At 37.8% G+C, this 27,712-nt stretch overlaps 1 protein-coding gene across 1 annotated transcript; it reads right to left on the bottom strand.

Annotated features, from left to right (window-relative positions):
• On the bottom strand, positions 1 to 27,066 carry LOC104742312 (uncharacterized). The gene is made up of 63 exons (XM_087482983.1): positions 26,717 to 27,066; positions 26,166 to 26,247; positions 25,903 to 26,006; positions 25,144 to 25,239; positions 25,000 to 25,047; positions 24,809 to 24,859; positions 24,476 to 24,579; positions 24,241 to 24,358; positions 23,527 to 23,628; positions 23,215 to 23,412; positions 22,631 to 22,788; positions 22,273 to 22,431; positions 21,599 to 21,691; positions 21,097 to 21,451; positions 20,860 to 20,973; positions 20,037 to 20,132; positions 19,774 to 19,841; positions 19,442 to 19,562; positions 19,001 to 19,222; positions 18,684 to 18,911; positions 18,495 to 18,604; positions 18,252 to 18,348; positions 17,881 to 17,976; positions 17,660 to 17,794; positions 17,458 to 17,526; positions 16,472 to 16,954; positions 16,063 to 16,383; positions 15,726 to 15,857; positions 15,502 to 15,615; positions 15,198 to 15,382; positions 14,786 to 14,894; positions 14,558 to 14,701; positions 13,994 to 14,269; positions 13,227 to 13,898; positions 12,745 to 12,951; positions 12,320 to 12,423; positions 11,710 to 12,005; positions 11,485 to 11,569; positions 10,363 to 11,064; positions 9,945 to 10,263; positions 9,565 to 9,723; positions 9,321 to 9,484; positions 9,032 to 9,212; positions 8,685 to 8,954; positions 8,385 to 8,591; positions 8,046 to 8,100; positions 7,686 to 7,816; positions 6,649 to 7,587; positions 6,499 to 6,575; positions 5,667 to 6,105; positions 5,446 to 5,532; positions 4,887 to 5,042; positions 4,628 to 4,812; positions 3,772 to 4,311; positions 3,306 to 3,483; positions 3,073 to 3,215; positions 2,854 to 2,980; positions 2,197 to 2,418; positions 1,600 to 1,956; positions 1,278 to 1,436; positions 869 to 1,156; positions 513 to 719; positions 1 to 245 (listed from the first exon to the last, which is right to left on the bottom strand). The coding sequence occupies exons 1-62, from the start codon at positions 26,729 to 26,731 to the stop codon at positions 579 to 581; spliced, it is 12,393 nt and encodes a 4,130-aa protein (XP_087339109.1). The 5' UTR covers positions 26,732 to 27,066; the 3' UTR covers positions 1 to 245; positions 513 to 578.
• Positions 27,067 to 27,712: the final 646 nt, after the last annotated feature.

Raw genomic sequence — 27,712 nt, forward strand, 5'->3', positions numbered from 1 at the left:
TTTGGGAAATCTATGTAAAAAAATAAATAAAATTATATAAGGTAAGCCCCGTATACATCTGATGTGATATACGAGTCTAGTGTTGGACAAGTCTGTACAGTACCAGCACAGATTTGCAGACGTTTATCATATATACACACTTAAATATTTTCTACGATATGATTACCAAAATCCTACACCAGAAAAATTTGAACAAAATGAATTGTCCTTTTTCCGCCAAATCTGTGTGTTTTCATCTCGCCCACCTGAGAACAAAAGCATGTCCATTAGATATCAGCGCAAATGCGGACATTCGAAAGCAAACGCTAGATGCTAAACCATGAAACTAGAGCTTGTACCAAAACAATAACTAATATTTGTGTTTTTGTTATGGTCAGAGAATGCAAAACACCAACGAGCCATTAAACGTTAACCAGTTGCGTTTATATACAAATTGCAGTTGGTTATAAGCTAAAAGAAATAAAGAAACAAAGCATTGTTCAAGCAAATGGAGAAGAGGAAAACGTCTTTACCGGGGAGGCCAGAAGGGGAGATTGGAAGGTGAGAGAGCTCAAAGATTCTGACAGCTTCTACAAGCTTTAACTTGAGCTTGAAGAAGGGCTTGTGCCAAAAGTTGAAGATGGTGTAACTGAAGCTGGCATTTGTTGAGATGCCCCTTCAGCCCAAGAACTCTCAGACATTGGGGAATATGGCCTTGTAACTTTGTTTTTCACCATTCCCTAAAACGAATACAATAATTAAAACATAATCTTAATTTGGTTCCTTCTTTGGCATTATCTTTTCTGTCGCTGTAATATCACTTATAACATGTCAATTGCTAAAAGGAATGGCGTTATCGTAGTTAAAAGTGAAAAAAAGCTCTTCTCACCTTTAAAGCATCCTCCCCGTACAAGTTAATGGCTTGATCGATGGCTGAGTAAACCTCAAAGGCCTGCTTGGTGTTGGGGCTGCACTTTACAACACGGACTTGTTCCTTCGAATCATATGGCTTTGCTTTCAGATAAAGAATAAGCCGCGAAGGTGGAGAGTTAGGTTGGTCTTTTTTCCCGTCAGTCAGCTCCATGGTTCCCAGATCATTCCATAGAATGTCCCACTGTATAGAACACGCATCTTTGGCCGGGATAAATTTCCTTTGGCCCATTATGTTGGAGGGTTGCTAGAAATATTAAAAGTTCGCAACTGTCAAAGAGTATTTCTTGGATAGATACAGAAGACAAACACTATACCAATTAAACCTTATGCGTATATAGAGAGCAAGGAGGTATTGTCTAACTCACTTGTAGCAATATCACTCTTCTATGTGTGATCATCAGAACTTTTCCTTTTGGTAGAATGAAATGACTTTCATAGGCATCTGTTAGTGCAAACTTCCCACGTACTTTAAACAGATCAACCTGCCCCAGGAATGATCCAGATTCTGCCAACTGCAATATGACCTGCAAACACAAAATATTAGAGAATTGAATTTGCCAAAGAATAATCAGTTACAAACCAATATATTATCAGCACCGATATATCCATTCCTCATCAGCTAACTGAAAGAGAAACGACTAGTGCAAGTAATACATGTTTAAACAGATTTATGAGTAAGACTTGTACCTGTCCCTGTGCTCTGTATTCATTGTAAGGACGAAGTAAGCTATCAGCACCAACAGCTCTTGGAAGTCTCCGGCGAAGCAGTTGTTCATCTGAAGTTATGGCAGCCGCTATCTTCATCCTCATGGCATTTGCACCTTCGGTGGTCTTTGACAGAAGATCCAGAACTCCGCTCACAGGTTGGGCAGCAGCACCAATGATTCCTTTCCCAAAACCAGAGACAAAGCCTTCGACACCTGAAGACTTTGCACCTTCAAGAGGCTTCGTCAATATGCCTGTGACTCCTCTAAACAGGCCCTTCGCAAGAGCTCCACCTCCTTCTCTGATAATATCGCCAAAGTCCTCAACGCCTTTGTTCTCCTACCAAATGTGAAAAAGAAACATATGAGCGTGTAAATGGAGCAAATGTAACGTAGGAAAGAAAAACTGTGGCAAGCCCATACTTTCGTTTAGTATCAGAAGCCATGAAAACATTTGAGTGTTAAGAGGATATTTTTCTAATTTTAGGTGAACCAATGGAAGGAAACTTGTCTTGTTTATGTTGTATCAACAGGAAACAGCAACATGCACAAGGAGAAAAAAACAAAGCCAGGAAGAAACCTGTCTCTGTCGACTTTGTATGAATTTTTTATCCATTGATAATGCAGCTATCCCCTGACTCATATGTCCAAGTGCGCTGCTTGCATTGCCAAGAATATCAACACCTGAAAGCAACTGAAGAGGCTGGCCAAGGAGATCTTTCTTTACGTTCCTAATAGCATTATTGATCATAGTACTTTGGCGCATGGATATGTTCTCATTAAATCTCTCACTTATGCGTACCTGTTTGAGGATCATAAGATAATTAGAAAAAGAAAACTATATGAACATTCAGCTAGGCTGGAATGAAAGTGTAGCAAGTAGTACAACTACAATTACTGACATTACTGACATTTCAAATTCTAAAAACTACCACACCTGCCGACTATAATTGGTGATCCTACCAAGTAAAAATTGATGGACATAAACCAATTACTGAATGTTGGCCAAATGGTGCATAATGATGGTATTTTATTTTCCCTTTAGCTACAAGAAACTTGTAGTTATCCAGAGAGGTGTAGGTGTTGGGGAAAAAAAACCCTGAACTAACCTCTATCAACCTATGTATTAGTAGGCCAATTTTAGTTAATTGGTATCTTAATAGGCTATTCGTGTGCAACACAAAAATCCTTATTGCTGGTTAGTTTTCCCACAAATGAATTACTCTGGAACACTTACTGGCATGTTTTCTGTATTCCCAAGAGCAGTCATCAGGGATGACCAAAATCCAAGCACTCCCCTTGGCCTTTGACTGGGGGACATGGCCATGGATACTTTAAATTTAACTTCGGAGATGTTAAGAACTCTGCATATTGGATGGTGTAACTAAAGGTAAGTCTTGTGAATGAAATATTCATCCCGTAAACAGCATATATATAAAGAAAACCCTTTACATACCCGATTTGAATGAATGGATCAACTGATACAGCCGTCGACTTTGAATCGGATAGTCTACTCAAGTTGGCTTGCTGGATCATCTCATGAATGCGCCAGATAATAGGTTCATGAATGTTTACCAGAAAGGCAGTATTTTCACGTCCCTATTACAAAGAGACATAACAATGTGAACAAAAATTTAAAATGCAATAGAAGAATTGTTTAGGTTGAAAACGGAAACTGTATAAACTTACTTGGAAACCTATATACGGGTAGGCACAGAGATCGAGACCAGCATTTGATTGCGAAGTAACAGAAAACTTCAGAATGTAATCAGCTTTGTCTCCAGTTCTCTGTGGTCTGAACAGAACTGGCATTGGAGCCAATGGCAATTGGTTATCAACTTGTATTCCTTGCATCCTTAGTTTGAACCTGGTAAACAATTAGCGTTAGCTAAAGCCCAGTGTGCCTTGTTTGTATAACAGCCAACAGACTCTCATAAGCGTGAATGGCAATTCATGATCTTAGCAAATATTTTTCGTTGGAGATCTCAAGCAAATCCTTTTCTGCATCCTAGATATACTAACCCCTGAATGCATAGAGACGGCACCCACATTCATCGAAAATCATTATGGCCATTTCAGAATAGCTGAATTGGTGTCAATGATAGCCCTTACATTTGTAAAATAGAGCTACACCTAAAGAACATGATAAACTCACCTGCTAAGTCCAGAGCCCAAGCCGGTTGAATATGCCACAAAGAGATTTTGCACTGACATGTACAGTATTTCCTCAGGAGCATGATCGACTACAGAGATTCCAAGTTCAGCAAGCTCAACAATCACATGAAACTCAGAATCTTCCGAAGCTAAAAGATGAGACTGCTGAGACTCATTTCCAGATAATTCTGACAGAGATGATGCTGGAAGTCTTCTGCTTATGCTTGAAGTAGGCTCAATTGCTGGCATCCAGTCACTGATCCTGACAATATTCCTTTTGTCCTCCTTTAAAATAGTAACTCGTATGGGTCTGGTAGGTCCATTTTCACTTCGTGGTGGATGATCACCTATCTTATCAATATCGTATTTTTCTGATTTAGAAGGATCGTTTCCATCAACAAGGAGTTCAAATAGATGTCGTCTACCAAGATCTTCCCAATAAAACGAAGCAGCCGCGTTAGGAGGAACAAATTGCCAAGACTCGTTGACACCATCCACTTGGCGATAGCGAATAGGAAGAAACATGGAACGGTTCTCGATCCTAGGAGAGTTGATTCACATTTTAGAGGATACAAAACATAGTCAGATATAGTAGTGAAAAGACAAAATTATACGAGAGTATACACTTTTGGAATCAGCATAAATGAATTCATGCAAGTTTTTCCTCGAATAAGTATATTTACCCAAATGATAACAGTTTTCGGAGGAACACATGTGGCAGCAATTTTATTAATCATAAGTGCAAACATGATCTACCAGTTGAAAAAATTACCATCTACATAAATCCTAGCAAAGACAGTACAGTGACATCAGACAAAAGATATCATCTGTAGATAATTGAAGCATGTATTTTTTACCTGTAAGGGCCAGAGAGAGAGTTCGGTCTGAAAATAACTTCATAACGTGAGTTCTTTGTCCCGCTTCTGACTTGTACTCTTAGCTGCAATTGATCAGTCCCATCTTCTCTTGAAACAGGGACACGCATTATACCTTCGCTAAAGACACTGAATGGCGTGCTCCATCTATATCCCTTCACTCGTAACTACAAATGTACATCCCGTAAGCTTCTTAATCATCACTAAAAAAAGTTACAGAATATAAAGGTATTTCACATACTTTCAGCAACTCAAGCCGGGTGGAAGACTGCCATCCAAAGAGTTTCGGAGGATCAGAAGGATTAATCCATTCTTCTGTCTGACAATCGCACTGCTGAATACAGATGCTCATGCCCACCCTGTTGATGAATAAGGTGTGTGGTTGGAGATGAATAACCTGAAAATATACATATATATATATAGTCATTTAATGTTAAATTCGTCAACTGAGCGTCAGAAAATACCAAGTTTAACTAGATATTTTAACCCAGACAAAAAGCTAAACGCAAGGTTACAAGTAAGCATTGATCTGCCTCTAAATCATCTAGATATAATATAGCACGGGTTTCTAATACATAGCAACGCTATGTATACTTTTCACAGAAACAGGAGAGATTAAGCGGAGGCTAAACAAAGTATTGTATGTCAAGCTAATCCGTAGAGGACTCCACAGACAAATAGCATAGATTAACACCAACAAGAACACTATGCAAGAGCACACATTTGATCTCAGACAGTTAATATACATAAATGTGATAGAACAATAAGAAAATTGAAATCTCACGACAGTGATATCTAACCTTTGTTCTGTCAGATGTCATATTTAACACTGCTGAGAGCATGTAGTATGAGGCGTCTTTGCAGAATGCCTTTACATCTATGCGTTCCTGGAATAGAAGTTGTGGTTAATTAATGAGAGATTAGGAGGGAAATCTTTCATATACAAATGAGTCCGAAATTGTTTAAGAAATAAAACACAGCCATTAGTTTTAAGTAAATCATTTCTGCTTTCGCTAGTCACCTTCTTCTCAAGCTCAAGAAGAGAAATTCCAGGACTGTAAATATCAGAATCCCGAGCTGCAATAGCAATACCAACTCGCGGGGAAACATAAGAATCCTTCTGAGACGGAAACAGCACAACGCCACTCCGGCCAGCAGATTCTTGCGGAGAAAGCATGCTAGGCATTGGACTAGTATCCTCAATAACCTCAAGCACTCGGACATTTTTCTTCTGTTGTCTCCTCTCCATCGAAAAAACTGGATTTTTCTTAAAAGATTTGGAAGCCCTAGACAGACAGGGAGAGCCAGCTTCCACATTTTCTGAAGGTTCAATCTCCACTACTCTATAGCCTAGAGGAAGATACGAATCATTTGTAATCCAGTATGGGACAAAGAACCTTATAGTCTTTGGTGCAGCCCCTGTTTCTCCCACATCACGTTCGATACTTACACGCAATCTCCTGAAACTCCAAAAAAAGAGTTTACAAACAATATTAAATTCATGGAATATGGTATTAGGTTATGTAAAAGAAAGAAAATCTTCATTTGTTAATTCTCAACACACTAGGTTCCATCAACAATAAGATCCAACTACAGACAAGATTTTCCTAGGATACTGCTTAGCTGAAAATAGATACAAAACGAAATATAATTACTGCAACCAATGAATATTTTTTTATCGGCCCATCCATGGTCAGAGTCATAACCTTAACCCCATTTTTTAACAAGCATTTATTCAACATAACAATAAATATGTATATAATCACACATCTGGGGTAATAAGTAAACATAAAGGACTAACAATTTCAAAATATGAGAGCTGAAAAAAGAAAAGAGTTAAAAGAGTTACAAACCTTTTGCTCTGTTGATGGACGAACCAAAAGGATGACACGCTGTCACTTGAAGATAGATCTAAAACAGGAATAGGATCCTACAAGAGAAAAATTAATCTCAGTGATGTTCACATGTGTGCGTAGTTTCTACTATAGAATATTATGGCCAACCTTTTCCAAAGCCCAACCACCATGGACAGCTAACGTAAGATACACAGGTCTCTGAATATCTGCCGAATATACGTGAGCACTCTTCCTTGATGATACTACACCATGTTGTCTCTCAAGATAGGTGCCTTCTTTTGTCTTTTCCCACACTGTGAATTTGACTGGACAAGGAAGTCTATTTTCTAGCTTCAAAGGAGAACATATAGAAATTTTCCAATCATATACAGGTGTATTGAGGTCTGTATGAAGAACTGACGCATCTGCTCCTACACTGAGCCATAATGGTTTACTCCCAGTAGAAGGCTGGCAGCAGAAAAGCATATCCTTCTTCTCAAGTTGGTTTAATTTCAAAGAAAATGCAGATGCCCTGCTGCTTTGCTTGACAGTATTCTGCCGAGTAAGCAACCCTTGATCAACAAATGGTTGATCTTTTCCACAACCAGAACTCACCGCGATGCACGAACCCCATGCATAAGAATGATGAGGGTTCTCAGCCGTTGGTCGGACATGCAGGCACTGTTCATTATCCTTTGATAAACATCCCCATGGTAAAACATATGAAGATCTTGCAGCAATCAATGCATTATGATTGATTGCTCCCGAAGAGACATTCTGATCAGAAGATATGGATATCTCTAAATTGACATCTGAATCATTTACAACTGTAGCTAAACATCTGAATGTTGCGTGCTTTCTTCCATTTCTCATAGAAACCTCCATTGCAATAAAATCATTTTGTAGGGATTTCGGAGCAATACCAAGCGGAAGCAGCGAGCGAACGCTATGCCATGAGTCATCAGGGCGAACTCCAATCCAGAAACCAGTGTCTCCGTCAACAAAATCCTTACTTTCTATATTTCTTAGTGTGTTGGGTATTGTAGTCTTCTCAAAGTAAGATGTTGAGATAAGCAAGCACCCATTGTCATGTTTATCTTCAGCATTCTTTATTTCATGAATCAAATAGCAAAAATTAAGAATACATGTTATAAAAGCTTGAGATTTATGTAAACACACCCTAGAATAAATGAAAAACAACTAACCTTTCTCTGAAGCGTATAGGAACTTATATTCTCTGCATCACTTGAATGATGTAGCATCCTTACTGAAGCTATCTTTCTAAGCGTACTCTCCCCATGTCCAACAGGAAACGAAAGCGACCCGACGACCTCCCCTGCATTATCAACAGCTAACTATCAACACTTGTACAATCTCGACTATTGAACTCTTGAACTCATGTCCAGTTATATTTTATTCATCTATCTGGTGTGGACAATCAGACAATCCAAGGGCACGAAAAATAAACAATGCAAATTCAGTCTCAAAAAGAAAAAAACCACACACACGTAGAGGATAGTTGAACAGGTCAAAGAAAAAAGATCTAAGAAATAATAGGATGGAACCTTTTCCAGCTTTCGCAGCAAGGTTTGTCACCTCAACCTCCAACCTGGCCAATCCCTATAACAATCAAATGAAAAAACAGCTAGTCATGTAAGATAAATTCCAAAATCATGACAACTGTTTCCAGTTTAAAAAGGAATATTGTAGACAGACATACCAATCTAACTTGTACCACTAACCATCTAAATCAGAATGAATACTGGGAGAGTAACTAGGCTTGATAAACGATTCAAATTCAATGCTAATTCTAGGCTTAATCGCTTATGTACACCGCATATTTGAAGGAATAGAGAATATGAACAAAGTAAGCATAATAATATTAACTGGTCCTTATGTACTACCTTCCTAGGAATTTCAAAAATAAAAAGTTCATTCCACTTGGAAGTGCACTCCATCAAGTCGTTGACAATTGTAGTTGAAGGCTTCACGCATTTTGTCCTAGCACTTTGAGGAAAAAGTTTTTGTGGTTCTGCACCCTGACTATCAACAACGAGGCGTAGGGTGCAAAAGAAATTGTGACTATTACCATCATCAATGATATGTAAACCCTGCAAAACAAAGGAAGTGCCATCTTAACCATACAAATTTCTAACAGGCCACTGTAAATATTTCAAATGATGTTAAAATACTTGTATAGAAACCTTAGCCTCAAGAATCTGTACAGTCATGTAATTGCGTGCTTCTCTAGAACTGTCTGCAACATTTAACCTATTGGAGAACCTTGGCGGTGGAACCCAGACAGAAGTGTTTTCGTCGTGACACAATTTTACAACTACATCTGAGTTCTCCTCCAACTTTTTCAGATATATGTCACGGCCGAGTTTATTCTCTACCACAATGGTCTGAAAATCATCTTCGTCAAGAGCTGAAAAAGCTGAAAGAACCCCACTCTCACGAGAGACGGCGGATTCCTGTACCACGGGAGATTAGTAAGTAAGAAACTATGTAAACTTATGCTTACACAAAACTAGAATAAAGAATACTTCACTTCTTTCATTTTGGCCGCTCTTTCTTCAAGTTCTAATTGCCTTCTCCAGGACACAACAGCATCGCCAAGAGTTTCAAGGTTTGCAGCACTAACATTTATGTTCAAAATGTTAGTAGCAGCAATTCGCAGTCGTTTTCCTGGCTTTGATGATTGGTTCAAAGCAGTATGATATGTTTCCAACCTACAAAGTGAAAGTGAGCAATCAAAATATTATTCCAAATACTATAATTAAATGCAGTTTTATTTCCAGTTAAGTCGCATTATAAATAAAACAAATAACTGTGTTTACTTGAATATTCCATCAAATGGCTCTATAAGCGGCTCCCACGCTTCCAACTGCGGGTTAAATGTTGAAGCAGCGATTGATGAAATGAGTACTGCATTCATGGCCTCAGGACGACCATGAGTTGCTAGTTTGATATTGGTGACAGTTGTGTCAAAGAGAGGAGTCATCTGGAAGAATTCAGAATAGGATCAAGATGTAAACACTGGATTCCAAAAAGTTGGCTAATAACTTTGACCATATAACATACCATTCCATGTAAACCATCTAGAAGTGTCATGGAGAAGCATCTCAGCTTAATTTCTGCATTTACATTATCCTGTGTCTTCGGCTTCACCGATTCTCCAACAGCGAAAGCCAACCGACTTGGAGGCCTTTTAAGATCAGCACGCGCAAGAAAAGTGCATGCCTACACAAGGTATCAGCCGCTATCAGTATAGGAAAAAGATTCAGGGGTTCCTGTTATAGTCGTACACGAGGGAAAAATCCTTTATACTGACACTGAGAATTTCACTATGAGGGTAGTTAGAGCTAAATAAAAATGGATGGTAGCAATTTCACCGTCAAATTTTAAAGGGGAGCCTTCAAAGAAAAGAGACACAGCATCCTAAATTAAATGGGTCGGCCAACCTGATTGTCAACTTTCCAAATGCTCCAGCATTGAGAAGACTTTGAACTTGAAGATCTCGTGACAGAGGCTTCATATATGTTGGCCTGGTTAACAAGATCAATCCGTGGACAACAAAACGAATCCACACGTGGTGCCTCATCAAATTTAGAGAGAACACATCCTAGAGAAACATAACCAGGAGGTGCAACAGGAAACCAGCAAAAAACTTCATCAAAACCTTTCCCCACAATATGTGCGACTTTAGTGAACTGCACAGGTTTGGCAGCAATCTCAGAGTCATCTGCTTTGAAGAGTATACCAAGTGCAGGTGGCTCCAATCTAAGAGAAGGACTCAAAAGGTTACAACATTTGTATAACAAAACAGTCCTTTCACAGTAGCCAATATAGAGACTAAGTAAAGGTTATATATTTACTAACCCTTCAGTTATGCTATCACCCAATATTGCAAATCCAGGACGTGGTACAGGCCTCCATATTGAGACAGGTCTACGAAGATCACCACCCTTGTCCCACCAGATTCTCTCAAAGTTAGGCGTTGAAACATGATAACTAGTTGCCTTAGAAATTGACCTGAGAATGTCCCATCCTGATGAACTTCCAGTCGGATCGCTTGTTTGCTCGCTCTGAGATCCACTTGTCGATGGTTGGTCAGATAATGGAGATGTCTTCGACTGAAGGGGATTCCAAAGAAGACAATGACTGAGGCCAGGGCTATATTTTCTAGAAGGTTCTGCAGTTGAAGTGTGAGCATAGAATGATCCAAGAACATTATCAGCACGCCACATGCTGAATCCAGACTCAAATAATGAACTGGAGGGCACAGTGTATATGCACTCAGAGAAACTGCTGGAAGATACAAGGTCAGACCTCAGACAATAAACAATGTGATCAGCTGGTGGCTCACTTCCTAAATTTGCAACACAACCCATAGCAGTGTATCCTGCAGGAGCTACAGGCATCCAGAGGGAACACTCATTGCTATCACGGGAATGAGGAACATTAGCCCCTTCTAAACCTTGAATAACAGAGAACAGGCCAATACAATTAAACCCAATTGGCTTCCTCACACGCCCGTATGTATTACTTACTGCCAGTACAGCTTGTGTAGGAGGAATTGCCCTGTAAGGAAAATTTTAAGGGAATTAATGATATAATGTAGATTTAACTTCCAGAAGAAGAAAACATATGTACACTGGACCAAACTCTTGTTAAACAGTTGTAAGCACTGGCACCAACATGTTACACCCAACTACCCGTTAACCAAACAACTCCAATATAATAAGAGCTTGCTTATTTTTGATACGGAAATGGTTTCATATGAATTTTATAGACGTAGCTCAATGCTATTTATAAGTCTGAATAAATAGTCATTATAAAACATAACGTTTTTCTGTCCTTCAAAATTTATTTTTTGTGAATAGTAGACGAGAAAAGAGGACTATAACCATAGTTAGCTTTGTTGTAGGGATAAAAATATTGATGCAAAAGATACATAACAACGAGATATACATGTAACCAGATGAGCCACTAATATATTACCTTGACGTCAGACAGTCTCCGAATATGACATAGTTTGAAGGAGCCTGCGGTCTCCAAATTGTGAGGTTGTTCCTCGGTCCATTTTCTGCTTATCATCCCCAAAACGAAATAATCAAAAATGCAAATATCTGATACACTTGTTAAAAAAGATGGACAATGTGGCTAGACCAAAAAATCAAACAGCTTTAAGGTTAAACCATGCCACATAACTTACTGATACCATACCTTTCGGTGAAACCCAAATCCTGTGGAAGTTGGTGCATGAAGCTAAAGGAATAGCATTTCCAGATTGTAAAGCCCCAGTTACTTGGCTCTGCAGGTTCAGTAGGAGAGAAAGAGCACTCAAAGAAAGGTGCATGTATATGTCAGTGGAGGTTAAGGACATATTTGTTTTCTCTTTGACAGAAGTGTATCCCCCGGAGATATCAACTGGATCAAGAATGATAAGACCAGAACCAGTTTCAACCACCAGGTTCTTCAGCAAAGCTCGAACCCAGATGTCATTTTCTTTTGAGGCATACCTGTTGAAGGAAAAGTAAGATTACATCCAACAACATAACAGTAAAATTAAGATCCACTTCTGCAATTAGTTAAGAAAACAGTTTGCTTTCAATTCATGAGCAGGATGTAGTGGAGGTCAGATTGGGGTTACTCTAGTAGTAGAATCATTTCCTTATACAGTCATAGAGATAGTAATCAAGCAATCACATTAGTGTCTGCGGAGATAATGGGTTGTTCCACTAAGCCTTAACAGCCTACCTAGAACGTTCATGTCTGACAAAATGTTGACAGACTTAAATCACTGATACTATGGTTTAGAGAACGCTGCACTTACATAAAATTAAAATCCAATTTAACTCGCAAAAGCTTTTCTACAGCAGTGGAGTCATCCAGAGATGATTTTGTACCATCAAAGAAGGTGAACTCAGGAGAAACAACCTGCACAAAAACAAGCTATAAATTTAACAAATACAGCAAGACAAGAATTTCTGGTTTCATTAATCAGATAGCCTGGTATCCAGAATTTGTGGTAGATTCTGGAGAAGGTTGAGTAAGTGACCTCTATGTAACAAATGTTATGAGTCAAAAGAGAAAAAGAAAGAAGCGGAACAATGATTAAAAACATAAGTTAACAAGTAAAGAGAGGAACCATGTATCATTTTTAACTTTCCATTAAACAAAGAGACAAAAAACCACTATAAAGTGCACTCAAAACTTAAATAAACCAGTGAGTAAAACAAAATCTCCAAGTAAACATACCTGAGCTTCAAAGGTATAACTCTGACCAGACTTCGAATCATATTGACAAGCGTCTGAAACATCTGATGATTTGTGCACATGGCTAAGCACATTCTCAGGATTTGATGAGGCGTTTTCTAACATTGAGATGTCAACACCATCTTCCGGAGAAAATAAACAGCTACTATCGTTACTCAAGTAAATGCACTTGCTCAGAAGCGGTCCATTCTGCCACATAGAAGGAAAATTTAGAAAATAAACAGTTAGCATAAATCACGAATTCTAGAAAAAGGCGAGTGTAGAGCAATGATTAGAAAAAGAAAGTTCTTTCTCTAATTTTAGAAAAAGGCGAGTGTAGAGCAATGATTATAACAAGAAAGTTCCTTTCTCCTCTTCACGCTATAAGCGCTTGGAAAATGTACAGAAATTTACTCTAAGCATGCCAAATGAATATGTCAATTATGTAATTTACTTTTAAGCTGATTAAAAGAGAAGAGCCCAACCTTAATTTTCACATTGATGAACCGCAACTTCTTTCCATGTCCAACGATTATGATGGGTTCTAATCTTCCTATGTTTAAATTCTTCTCTCCTTGCTCACTCAAAGATATTACCTTTCCGCATCCGTCATAAGTATACTCATCAATGCCTAATGAGTCTGCTACTAACTGTCTACAAGGAGACAAGTACACAACATCTTCCGTTTGTTTATAGAGAGGCTCAGAGAGAATTATGCCACGACTTCGGGTGATTGGATCATTTGTTGGATCTAATGTTTCGTCTCTTCCTGTTATTGCACGCAAAGCTGGAACAAAAAATTCACCAACCGCAAGAAGGAAGTCAGGAACAGCTAGGATACGAGGTTGTTGAACCCGCAAAACACATGACTGAGAGGATGCTCGCCATCTATAATCCATCAGCAACATTGTTGAACATGGTGCGTCAAAATCAAGATCAGCCCTAGAGTTGACTCGCTTAAAGCTTCCCTTATTCAGAGAAAAGGGAAAAGATCCAGAGGAAGCTTGCTTGGAAGCATCGACTGATGAGCCGAGCATCAATCGCATTTCAGGCTTCGTGTTAGGACGGATATCAAGAACAGAAACTTTAGGAACTGACACATACAAGTCTGTCTCAGATAGTGACGTCATCCTGTAGGATACCCATAATCCTTCAAGCTGTAAATGACAGATTGGTATCTTAGATATGTGATATAGTTCCTAGAGGACAATATGTACAAGGATATAGAGGAATCAGGCTCAGAAGCACGTACCGCAACATGAGCTAATGGTGACTCTTCATTAACACTATTACGTAACTCGAGAAGAGCATAATTGATATCAACAGCCAGTATGGTAACTGTACGTGACATTATCATCTGACTATTCAAGTTAACTTTGTCAGCCAGTAGACGCATTTTAGCTTTGGGACCAGAACTGCTGCCACGGAAATCTGGAGGGAGCCTTGGCTCCTCAAACAAATTCATGGTTGTGCAACTTACAATAATATCATATTCTTTGTCAGATATCACAGCATGCAAGAAATCAATCTGCACAGAATATATTGAGAAAATAATTTAATATAAATAATTTATAATTCCAAGTTCAAGCTTCCCTGGAAGACAATGATTAATATAAAATTGTGTTTATTCCATCTTTGGTCTCAGATAGTAAGGCAATCCTTATAAGATAAGAAGGTTTGTAAGTATGGTCATCCATAGTCTAGCAATACAAGAGGCAAAAACAGCAAACAAACTTACTTTGTTCAAAGTCTAGGTTCTTGACACCCAAAGCAAATATAAGTACGTCAAAAATATAGCGAATAAGTAAATTCGTACCTTAACCTCAACTGAAACTGTTGGGACTTTTTTAAAAACATCTCTTAGGCTGCGCCGGACAAAGATGTCCAGTCCCTGGCCTTCACGTATCATTGGTTTACCAATTGAACCATTTATGCCTACTGACATATTTAGTCCAAGAATCTTTACAAAAGAACAATAGAAACAATCAGCAGGCTAGAGTGTTCATCCCGCACGTCAAAATACAAGTGTTCCATATATATGTACCTTCGCATGAAGAACATCTACACGTACAGCACTTGGGTCTTTCTCCGGACACCCATGCCAACTTATATCATTTGATACCTCCAGCTGACCAAGGTCAAGTTGAATGTAACTGCAGGAAATGGAAGTGTGTTGAGATTTTACCAAGATTGAGAGAAAAGGTTAAGTAAACCTTGTGGAGGTTCAGCAAAAATAGTAACATGTTGCAGACCTCATGCAAAAATAGTCAAGTTGAATGTACCTTCTGGAGGTTAAGTAATCTATTTTGATGGCAACCTTCTAGCAATAATGATATAGCTAGAAGGTGTCAAAAGCACTACAGAGCGAGAGCCATGAAAACTTAAGTATCATCCTAAACTTAATAAGTATTTGTTAGCATAGCACATATTAGGAATTACCACAAAATATTACTTACTCTTTGCTAAGAGATTCTCTAGGGACAACAATTATTGGAGTGTCTAATGAAAGGTCCAGTTTCAGCGCAGTAGCACCATCCATTTCATCTTTCTGGATGAGCCACTCAAATCCTCCAACTTTGTCAACAAGTTTAATGACTTCTTCAGTATGAGGAGTGGCAAGTCCCATGAAGTACGCTGTGACCTGAAAACCATTTCATTGGGTAGTTCCACAATAAAATGATGTCCAAAAAGAGCATTTGTATAAACTTCGTTTCCATTATAAATCAATTCGGTAAGAGGAAGATTTAGTGATCATGATACCTCTTGAACAAATCTGTAGAGGAATACAATACGAACAGCCGACAGTTTACCAGATAAGCTATAATCATATCCTTCATAGTCGTCATCTCCAGCACTGTAGGAACTGAATTTGAACTGCAGAGTAGAACAAGACTAAGCAAATGGACAACCACATCCAACAAGAACAAACATTATCACAGAAACAGGAATAAAACCGTCAATATTTTATAAATTCTATTCAATACCTTGATGAGAGACTCAACACCAGGATCACGTATGTCACAGAGCCAACTCCAACAGTTTCCAGAGTCCAACGACTTGTCACAGAGTTTGAAATTTCCCAGAGTCCCTTCTATTGAAAGAGAGCTCGGGTGAACCTTGAAAAATTAAACAAATTTAGCCAAAACTAGATACTAAAACTGATTCTCTATGATTAAACATTTAAACTACAATTAACTTTTTACAAAAGTGCCATGAACAAATTTGGTTTTGTTTAACTACTGGATAGGGCAAAGATTAAGAGAAAAGTAAAAAACAAAACCAAATACATCAAATAAGATGCCTTAGGTCAATATATCTTACCTTAATGTCCAACACAAATCGTTCCTGCACAAACATCGCAAGCTGAGAACCATCCTCCTTGTTAAGAAACACAGTCACATTATCAACATTCATGTTCAGGTAAAACACAACACGTTCCTTGCCATATCCAAGTAAGCCTTCAATGCGTCCACTTTCATCATTTGTTTCTTTCTCACTATCAGATTTCTCAGATGCCGAATTGTTGGCGTCTTTAGCATTTTCAATGTATGATGTCGTGCTCAAGTCAAATCCAAAACCAATTAGAGCAACTAAAGTTGGTCTGCTACAAAAGAACTCCAGTTTTGACATGCGAATGCTCATCTGGAATTAATTTCAAACAGAACTTAATAAAGCTGATAAGAAATATTTGCCGCACTAAGATGTCCTCCCATGGTCTTAAATTACATACCTGTGTGTCGATTCCATTATAATCGTGGGAACTGGAGCTCCTCGTCAAGAAAACAACTGATACAAAATCAGAAAATTCCCCACCCTGCACCTCATAGAAGACCTCATCGCAAAGAACTTTTCCCTGAGTTGTATCTTTTTCATGAACTATTCCTTCAGCATCCTCAAGTCCCACATGTTCATCGGAGTCCATCATCATGCTGCATTGAATCATATCCATATCCGGCGTACCTGGTTCTGTAGGAGACAGAAACTCTGGCAAAGCATCAGTGTAGGCATCTTCATCATCTGCATGTCCTACAGGCATCTCCTTGTCAAAAGAATCCCATGTTTCTAATGATTCTTGAATGTCTTCGTTCTTCAGAACAGAGTACGCCAAATACTGAGCACTTCCTGACTGCTGCTGCTGAAGTTCATCTTTGATTTTCAGAGAGTGCAACTTTGTCCTAACAGTTAAACCACTCTCGGAACTTATCACGTGCACCTGCAAAGCAAACACAATTCTACATCTATTAAACTAGTCTTTTGTATTAAGTTTACACAAGGAAATGAAAACAGCTTAAAAAAATAACAAGGCATATCAGGAAGGGGAACCCTCTAAGTTGACGAAAGGCAAACATCCAAGCAAAGGAAAACTTGAAAGATGATGCTCCTAAGATATCAACATGATTCAGAAAACAATCCGCTGAGAAATTTATCATTAACTAATCCTTAGTCAACAATACTGTGGCTCTATTGGTAGTTTCCATCTCATCATCAACAGCTTAGGCAAGATTAATGAAATTATATAATTTTAACCAAAATCCTAATATCATGAGGTTATATTGTCTAAGTTTCACACACCAAAAAAAAAAAAAAAAAAAATTTCACACACCCAGCAGGCCTTGTCCTTTTCCCCTTCTCTCCTTAGCACCCACGGCCCAAAACACACGCATATAACTCACTACCTCAAAACTTAATGAAATGAAATGTCCAACAAACACAAACCTTTCCTCCGGAAGCAAGAACCTTAAGAAGCAGAACCTCTTCAACCTGCTCATCACATTCATCTTTTATCTGCGGGATATATAGAATTTATAAAGTCAGGTAAAAAACGAGGAGTTGCTTTCACAGAACCTATGAAAGTTCCTAATCAATAAGGCATGGCATGCAAATAGCCCGCATATAAAAATATGTAGAAACAGCTAACCTTTCCATACAAGTACAACTTCGTCTCAACCAAAGCACCCGTAATAACTAGATCAGCAGCTTTCATATTCCTGGTCTGAGGTTCATGGAAGTCACCATCACTCGTTTGACCAAGTACATCCCCCGACAGAGGTGCCTACAAAAGGAAAAGATATTAACCAAAGAGAACCAATGCATTAAGAAAACCTAGAGAAAAGAAGAGAGGAGATTTTATAGACATACAGAAGCTTGATAGGTGGCTTGGACCAGTCCTCTCAGCCAAGCTGCCTTCTCCTCCCCCTGAAATTCTATGATCCAAGTGCTAGAAGATTCCAGGGCCTGAATAATGCATAAGATTTATCAGATAAACAGAAGGTTGCAAAGCAATATATGCGAGCTGGCTTTTTCTCCAGTATAACATCCAAACAACTTCAATAGAAGTATGATCCAGAGAATCATAGCACTATCATTCATATTATTGTTCAGGTAGACAGTCGTTCCAAGATTTAGCAAGCATAACCAATTTACCAAGAGAGTATATTTTATTCCCTGGACAACTTACATATTTTTCAGTTCTATTATGAATCCAGTTACAATAAAGCAGCTTAGCGTACCTTTTTAAGATCTGTTCCCCTTATACCGACAGCAAGACAGTATGGGGAACCACCAACATTTGCAGGTGGAACCTCGAACACTTGCCTACCAGCCATGCTGCACATTTAAGTTTATACTTTAAATGTCGTTTTGTAACATATGCAAAAGTCTCTGTAGTAGAAAAGAGCGCTTGAAAAAACAAAAGAAAAAAGGAAAAAAAAAAAAAGAGAGAGAGAAAGCACGTTAAAGAAAATAGCACAAACCATAAATAACGTTGATAATCAAGTGACTTCTCCGATTCCAATGTATACAGATATAAACCAGATAGAACAAGGCGACAAGATTGCCAAGTAGCAATAGAGTTGCCAATTCCCTGAAAAAGCAGATTCATAAAATCAAAGGTAGTACAAATAAACCAAGCTTGCAAAGTACATATATATCATAATGCATACCTTCCAAACTAAGATTCTAGCATCACTAGCAAGATCTGCAGGACTCCAAGGTTGGAGTCCATCTGGGATATGATCAACAGGAGCTTGACTGTAGGTTTTCATAGCACCATACAAGATGTCGAACAATTGCATGATCCTCATATATCTTGTTGGCGAGAAATGAACACCAATATTTGGCACTTGGATGGAAATTCTAGTGGATGGGTAACTTGGGTGAGGTACTTTGATCTTTAACAAGAAATAGACCCGTGTCAAGTAGAAATGCCTTACTGTAGCAATTGACTCTTAAAAATGATATATTAACGCAAAGGTAATACCTGATCAACAATAACTGCCATTCCACACCTATCAATAAGGGAATAAACATTGTCCGCTTTCTCTAGGATGGGAGACAGAATTGGCTGATTAGTGAAATCTTCCATGAGTAAACTGCATCCTTGGTTGTCAGATCCACAGTCTGTAAAGAAAGCAGCAATATCTCTTCCCGAAATGCAGAACCGGGAATATAAGTTTTGCCTTTGCTCCTCAGACCGAGTATCCTGCAATTGTACAAGAAATATAAGAAAACAGAAAGGAAACACTGGTAGACTCGAAGGGGTAGTCTGGAAACTTTTTTTTTTGAATGAATGTTTAAATTTATTCAAACCAGAAAAAAAAAAACTTTTTACAACGTATGTAACCTGAAGCTAAAAGTTCAACAGTTTTAAGAGTGAAAAAGACACCCCACTACAGAAACAGCAGTTAGTCTGGAAACTTACCATGGTGGTTAACGTGAAATTACCAAAATCCAATAGGAAATGGCTACTGCACTTGGACGATCCTGAAGCTCTCAAAGGAATTCTCACCTTTGGAGCATCAAGATCAATGTCGAGAGCAAATCTGAGAAACCAAAGGCAACATAAGGAGAGCCGGTGAAAATTATGCTACTTGTGAAAAATGAATTAATCTAATTTTCAACAGATTACGAAGACAAAATCTATAGTTCCACGGAACACACATTCCACTTTAGTGGCTACCAAAAGGTCCAACTCTGAACATATGGACAAAGATAAAAAGAAGGACATATAAAGTCCAGTTTAACTGTTCTAACCTGCTTTGCTCCTCCAATACTATTTGAAGTTGCTCTTGAGCCCGTCGAGTCACTTCCTCTAGTTTCATCTGAAATTAACAGTAAATATAAAATTAAATTGGCCAATAAGTATGCAGGAAAATAAACGTACATTCAAATGAATGATCAACCTCAAAAGGATCATACATGTCTTATTTTCACCAATATAATATAAATAAGCAAAAGAATTATGTAAGAAATAGGGTAGAAGTTGGAAAATTGCTACTGATCATTAATACCAATACCTGAAGTACAGCAGCAGTTTCCAGTGCAACAGTAGGGCTAACTGCATTACTTCGCTTCACAAACTCCAATACACGATCATAACTTTCAGTCCAGATCTGCAAAGAAGTAAAACCTCCAATATACTTAAGGCAGGTAGAAAGACAAAACAACAAATAAAATAGGGGGCAAGGTGGAAGTATTATGGGGAAAAAATACCAAGTCAACTCGAATATTCTAGAAGATAAAAAAAATTGGGTACGTAATTCAGACGTCTTTGGCGTCAAAATTAGACAAGATTGAAGAAACAACTCTTCCTATCCCCAAGTACCAAGTTATCTAATCGGAAAAGAAAACAAATTATCTATTCTGAAGGGAGTGTTAGTAATCCCTTGGTGGCAGCTGGATTTGGTAACAATAAAAATTTCGTAGTTGGTTAAACTTTCATACTAGATGGACTTTATTTTGTCTTACAACTGAATTCCAAACTTAAAAAACAAACATAGGACCATGGGAGTTTCAAGTAAATTCTTAATTTCCAAGAAAATTTAAAAACTTATAACCTTCTCCCTCCATAATTCCCAAAAGAGAAGCAACCAGCATACGTGAGAATTAAATTCCAAAAACTCTTTCTAAGGCCCCATGACAATTGACAATCCCCAATTTTCAGGAATACATGCACTTTATTCAATACCACCAACTAAATATTAGATAGATGCTTCTATACTCTGGACATATCTTACAGTTATGCGACTTCTATACTCTGGACATATCTTACAGTTATGCGACTATTAGGCAGATGATATATGTCCATGTTTCAAGAGCATACATATATGAAGAGATTACCGTAGCATGACAAGGGGATATTGTGGCTGATAGCCTCCAATCAATGTTCTCTCCAATAGGTGCGTTCACAAAACTAGCCATCAAGGCATTTGTCTTTCTCTCACTGGATACACTCTGCAAAGCCAGCATGAAACAGAGAGGGGAGGGGGGAGGTCAAACTTCATTTTATACGCAATATATAGAATATTATCAAAGAGATTGTTGACCCTGGTCATAAGGTGGAAACTGATAACAAACCTGCGCTAGGGAACCTTCTGGTGCAGATAAGCCATAGAACCTCAGTGATACATCACACTGAGTACTTCGATATCTGAACTTGGTCGTCACATCGAGCTGCTCAAACCTACCACACAGCACCTCAGTCTGATTTATATCAACAATCCTAGCCGCACCTTGACCAATTGATACCGTTACAAGAAAGTGAGTCATATTCTGCATGTCTTTTCCTGAATACAAATTCATATCTTCATCTGGCTGATGACTCAGTAACTTATTTATGGACTTCCACTCTTCTTTAGTCAATCCTTCCTCCGTCAATTTTGATCCATCAGCTACACTATCGACGTCAGGATCATCTTCAGCTTCTGTCCGCCTGCATGGATATGGTAGCCACAAAATTCAGAAAACTAAATGGTTTCCACCAGTGATATTGCATTCATGGCTACGACAGGAAACAAAAACTGAATAGCCAAAAAAGCAAGACATATATCTTTACAAAGAATCAGCAAACCCCACTGACCATTTGAATGAGAACCAGCCACCCTTTTTCAGCTTTCTCTGTTCAGCTGCTTCTTTTGACTTTACAGATTCTACCTTTGCATGTGCAAGCAACCTATGATGGCAATACAACATAATACACGATAAGATAAGTCGAAAGGAGAAAAAAGCACATAGGCAGAACAGTGACTTTGAGAATCATAATGAAAATGGAAAGCAAGAATAGGAGAGCTTGAACTTCTTTTTTTTTTTTTTTTTTTTTTTGGTCAAAGGAGAGCTTGAACTTCTTATGAGCTAAAGTGGTATGATAAAACTAGCATTTTAATTGTTCTCAACTATATAACTGACGAAGAGACTGAAACACAATTACAGACGCAGCCAATCATAAAAGGGCAGTACCAAACAACTACATCAGCACATAGAAGCGAGCCTAATAGCCCCTACAGCCTGCGACTACGACATAGGCAATAGCAAACTTAACCACTAAGAAAATGTAAGGCAGATTCTTCAGAGTGGAATCTACTTCAGTATAACAGAAACTTGAGTACTTAACCATGGTCATGTGAACTTCTCAAATAAATCCAGAGATCAAGCGTCAGCGGAATGGAATTCCAATGGTATGCATCACAGGGTGGGATTTGATCATGTTAAGAAACCACATGCTTTTCAATCAAAATGTTGGCATATGATTATTACCTCCATAAAAGGATCACTTTGGAATCAAGATCCTTTTCGATTTCTCTCATCTCTGGGTAATTAGCATCTGATGACTGCTGCAGAAAATTGGCATACAGCTGAATATAGCGCCGACGTAACTGGCAAAGATGGTGAATGCTATCCCAAGAAAATCGATAACTGAAATGGGGTGAATAAATGCAAAAATCAGATCAAACTAGAAAATTATTCGACAGATCAAGCGCAGTCATACATTACCAGAAGATGCTCAAAACTATTCAGACTAAAAACCAAATAGCTCTGACAAATAAATGCTGTTTCTTCTTCTATTATGTCAGTGAAATCAAACATGAGAGAGTAAAATGAAACAAACATGTACCATAATCTCTTTTGTTGCAAACTAGCTTGAGCAGCAAACCGCCACCACAAACGTGGAGCCTCTGAAACAGGAACCATGGGCCTTAAATGTGAAATCTCTATATATGTTTTGTATCTGGAAACAACTTCAACCAGCTTTATCCAATCATGATATTGCTCCTGTTAAGAAAAAGGGCAAAGAAAAAATACAAGAGAGTTAAGTCCAGCACCTCAAGAAAAAACGAACTTGCTAAGCAGGTGCAATATTAATCTCTAATGAGTCTCAGGAAGCTGGAATACAGAAAGAAGAAATCAGAACCTACAGGAAAAAAATTACTGTTAACTCTGGGAAAAAAAGTTGTGGCTCTAAGTCTGAAGCAGAACTTAAAGATTATGAAGATGTTTGCTTTTGAGCAGATGAAAAGGGGATTATATAATCCAATATTGTAATGTTCTGTAAGTGTAGTTTTCCACTGTTGTGATCTTTGCAACATTTGTGTTATATATAAAACGAAACACTTATGAGGGAAAAAAAACCTAGAAAAAAATGGGGAACACATCCCCCAAAAAAATTAAACCAACTATATCAAGTACAGAAAGTGGTACCTCTGTGATAGTCACGTTAACATCATTAAGGATAACCGATGCCCTTTCAAATGGAATCTCCGAATTATTTCTCTCCTGGTTGCCTAACCGATGATATTTAAGAGATCCATTGATAGGGGACAATAAATAGTGACGATTTAAGGCCCATTTCGACTTTATTTTTTGCTCGGTCTGCGCCTTTATGCCATCTTCAAACATCTGAAGGAAGGCAGTCAAATTTATATACAAAACACTAAAAAATCATTTCATTTGACCAATAACCAGGCCAAAAATACAACGTAATCACCAAGAAAAAAGTATGTATGAACAAACCTCAACCCATTCTGCAGGAGTAATATCATCCCATGGCTTCTCTATTTCCCAGGGAAAGCTATTAGAATCATGATACAGAGCAAGTCTTTCAAGCTGCAATGACTGTTACAGATACCATGTGTAGCAAAAAAAAGTTGGTTCAAGTCAATAAGTAGCATCATCATCATTCATAACACTCCATCAACAGACCTCGTAACAAATTCCATTGCAGTTGAAATCTCAGCCTATCGTGAATTAGCTTAAACTATAACTAGCATTCAAAACGAACACAGCAAAAGAAAAGGGAAACAATAACTAACTGAACACAAACGAAAATACAAATTAGGGTATCAGAGCCTGGAACTGTTTCTTAAACTGCTACGTCATTTTATCCATGTCGTTTTATGGCAGGAAAAAAACACACACAAAAAAAAAAAAAAAAAAAATCCTTTTATAAGCTCAACCAATGTTTTATTGTATTTGAGACCTCTGTGAGAAGAGTCCTTGAACTTAAATGAAAAAGACCACAAAATGAGTTCTCTTCGAAGTCGGAAGATATTTTAAGGAATGGGAAGACTAGATTTGTATTCCAAATATAAACCGCAAGAGAACTCAAACGTCAAACCATAGCTGTTTATAGTGCAAACACACATGTACTTTGAAACACTATCTTTTTGTCAACTTTCAACTACTTCAGCCAATTGAGAAAAGAAAGGAAAGAAATAAAAAGTTCACCTTACGCAGTTTATCCAAAGCGCCACTTGTGTCAAAGGTCTCATTTCCTTCTTCATCCATTGTAACAGCTGCGAGCTTGGCCAAGGTGATGCCCGCAGCAAAGGGGTGCCCTGGATTACTAGAGCATATAGTTGAAATAAGAAAAAATCTATCAAGTCGTCTCCAACTCCAATAAACACCAACAACAAAGATACTAAAAGTGAAAAAAGAAACAAAAAGGCAAACAGCCACAAACCTGGTAGAATCCTCGTATCTAATATGTACATTGCTGATGGAAACTTTCAGATTACCAATAATAGTAGCAATAATCGAACCTAGCCATGAATTTCCTGGTGGAGGCTGAGAAGTACCAACCAAATAAGAGCTATAAGTTATAACATGCTTAGCGTAAGAGACTTTTGTTATCTAGTAGTTAGCAAGGTCTGCATATATCCTTCGTAAACGATTGCAATATAAGGTATCCTCTAATCTGATTAGGAAAGTTCCAGCGCCACTCAAACACATACCCCCCTAAATAGAAAATGAGAACATAACAAAAAATTAAGTTATCTAAGTTTTAGAGACATACACTTCCCAGCTTCGATTTTGCCCTTGCGTCAAGAGTTGCTGTTTCTGCTTCCTATATGTAACAGACATGAGAATGATAACTCAGAATAACATCAAACTTTATCTTGTTGATGAAAATGAAAATCTAAGTCTCATGTAACGATCATATATAGAAGCATCCATGAAACTGCATCAGCCAGAAAAATTAAGTACCTCAATCTGCTGAAGCTTGGTTTCTAGAAGCTTTTCCCTGTCTTCCTCCTAGTATGTAATTAGTGTAAGCAAATTCAGCACCAACCAAAGTAAAAAGCTTAAAAGTGAGACAAGCAAACATACTTAACAATTCCAACAAAATACCTTAAGTGTTCGGTCATCAGGGGCAGGATAAGCAAGGACGAAGACACGGTCGATCAGAACAATGACTGGCTCTTTTCCCAAACTTTTCCAAGGGACCTGAAAAAAAGGTTTGTATGAGCCACTTTCAAATTTTACATTCGATACCTAACCGTAGTACAAGAGTTTCCTGATAAAAGCAGCGTTTGCTGAACTAAATCGAAGTCCAAGTTCCGAAATGAGGGTATCAGCCAACTTGCAATCTCCATGACATTTGACTTCGTATCAAAAGCTTCAATATATGCAACACATAGAATGATATGCATATCTATTTCATTTTTAACGTCAGCACATTATCTAACTAAACATGTAACTTTGTACCTCAGAAGTCATAAACAGTGACCTAAAATTTTCCACTCTGATCACTATTACCACCAACATGTTCGTTATAATCCAAACTGAAATCGATTTCCAGCACTTCCGCTTTACATCATTAAATGAGAGCATCACACATGAAAACAGTTCTGGTTATGTAAGCATTTAAGATGTTTTTCCTCTCTCGAAATCCCAAAATGACTCTTACATATATCAGGATTAGTATGTGAGACGCTGCAAGTAACTATGGCAAGGATTACCAATCCAACATAAATTTCTCGACAGCTCAAGTAGGCAAACATTTGAGAAAGAAGAAACATGCTTTATCTGTCAAGCGTACAGAACAGGAACAGTGGTCTGGAGGAAAATCATCAAAATTTCCAACAAGAGAGAAAAAAAAATAGCAACCTTCAAAGTGATGGTTCCAACAAAACCGGATTTGACAGCAACCGGAAGTTTCAGTGAATTCAGAGCCTCTGCCTTTAATTTCAAATCTTTAAGAACAACATCACCTAAAAAGCAAGAAAACCCAACATCAAAAACAACAACTGACTAGACAGCCAAGGGATTACATCTCTACATAAATCATAAGCAGTCTTTGCTCACAAGAATTTTCAAGACCCCCTAGATATCTATATAACAAATTTTAACCAAAAAAAAAAAAAAACAACCTTTCCAGACACTAATTCTCAGAGCCTCTGTCGAGAGTCCATGCACATATTCACCCAAATACCTCCGAAGCAGATGCAGTACCTGAATACCGAGTCGCAATTAATAGATACTCAATTCAATCAATTAAGTTGGACACAAAACTAATTAGCAAGTTAGAAAAAAAAACTCTGACCTAAGAGCAAAGATTTCCTGCACAACAACATATCACTATAATTGTAAAAGGGTATCCAATTAACCATCCAAGTGACTAACTTAGAAAGTTCCTTCAAAAGTCTCTCATTTCAATTCCAATTGTTAATGCACTATTCAACTACTAGCAGTAACAGCTACTACCATTAACCTCTCTCACAGAAGCTAATAAAACCCCATTTTCGCTATCGACATGTACATAACCATATATAATTCCAAACACATTCCCATACGAAGAGTCAAACTAATCAATCACCCAGCATCGCAACACCGAACTTACACCAAAACACATAACTTCTAAAACTAAACTCGTCGCAAATCCCCAAAGAAAAAATTAACAAGAATGAGAAGGAAGGCTTACATGAGCTTCGAACATGGCGGCGATAAGAAATTAAGCTAGGAGAGGGGAAAAAATTGGAAAGTGTTTTCAAGTTTGATTGAGAAAATCGAGGATCATCGAGATCCGAGAAACGAACCGACTCAACATTAAAAAAGAGGGAAGCACGATCTCAAAATTCTAAATCGAACAAAGGTTCTTCAAATCCCAGAGATCGATCTACCGAGAGAGAGAGAGGATAGAATAAGCAAGAGACTCGAGAGAGAGAGAGAGAGAGAGAGAGAGAGAATGAAGAAGGACTGAGAGAGAGAGAGAGAGAGAGAGAGAGAGAGGGATGAGTTTTTCAGGTAATATACGTGCCGGTCCTATAAGCTATTTTGTATTTTGTATTTTCCGGTCAATATACATTTTTTATATTTTAATTTAATTTTAAATTTACTATTTCAAATGACAGTACTTTTATTTTCTTTTAGCCCCTAAGATTTCTTTAAAATCTCACAATTCTCCATAAACTTTTTATATTTTCAGAATCGTCAAGATGTCTTGAACCAACATAATAACGAACTGTTTTTGTTCATGATTGTTATTACTTGGGTGTGTTCGCATATATATCCACTTTGAAACAAAATACCAAAAAAAAATATTGTAAGATTCCAAGATATTTTGTTAGACAAATTAAATGCTACTACGATTCTTTTTCAATATATCCTAGTCATGGGGTCTCAAAGTTTAAACTTCATTGACAATTTGACATCGATCATGCAAGAAAATGCATGGATCCAATAATTATGAATTGAGCATGTAACTCTCTTTATCTATAATTTTTATATGTTGTTTGCAAATTGTAGGAACCTCGGTTCTCATGGTAAGGACATATCTTTTGGAGCTGAAGAATACTACGATATAAGATTATAATTAAAAATAGAGAATTTGTTATAAATGCAGATTTTGAGATAATCTTTTTGTTGAATATTTTCATTTTTGCTCTCATTCACATTATTACAATATGTTAAATTAATT

Source organism: Camelina sativa, chromosome 14, assembly GCF_030686135.1.
Source record: "Camelina sativa cultivar CO46 ecotype springtype chromosome 14, ASM3068613v1".
NCBI classification, from domain to species: domain Eukaryota; kingdom Viridiplantae; phylum Streptophyta; class Magnoliopsida; order Brassicales; family Brassicaceae; genus Camelina; species Camelina sativa.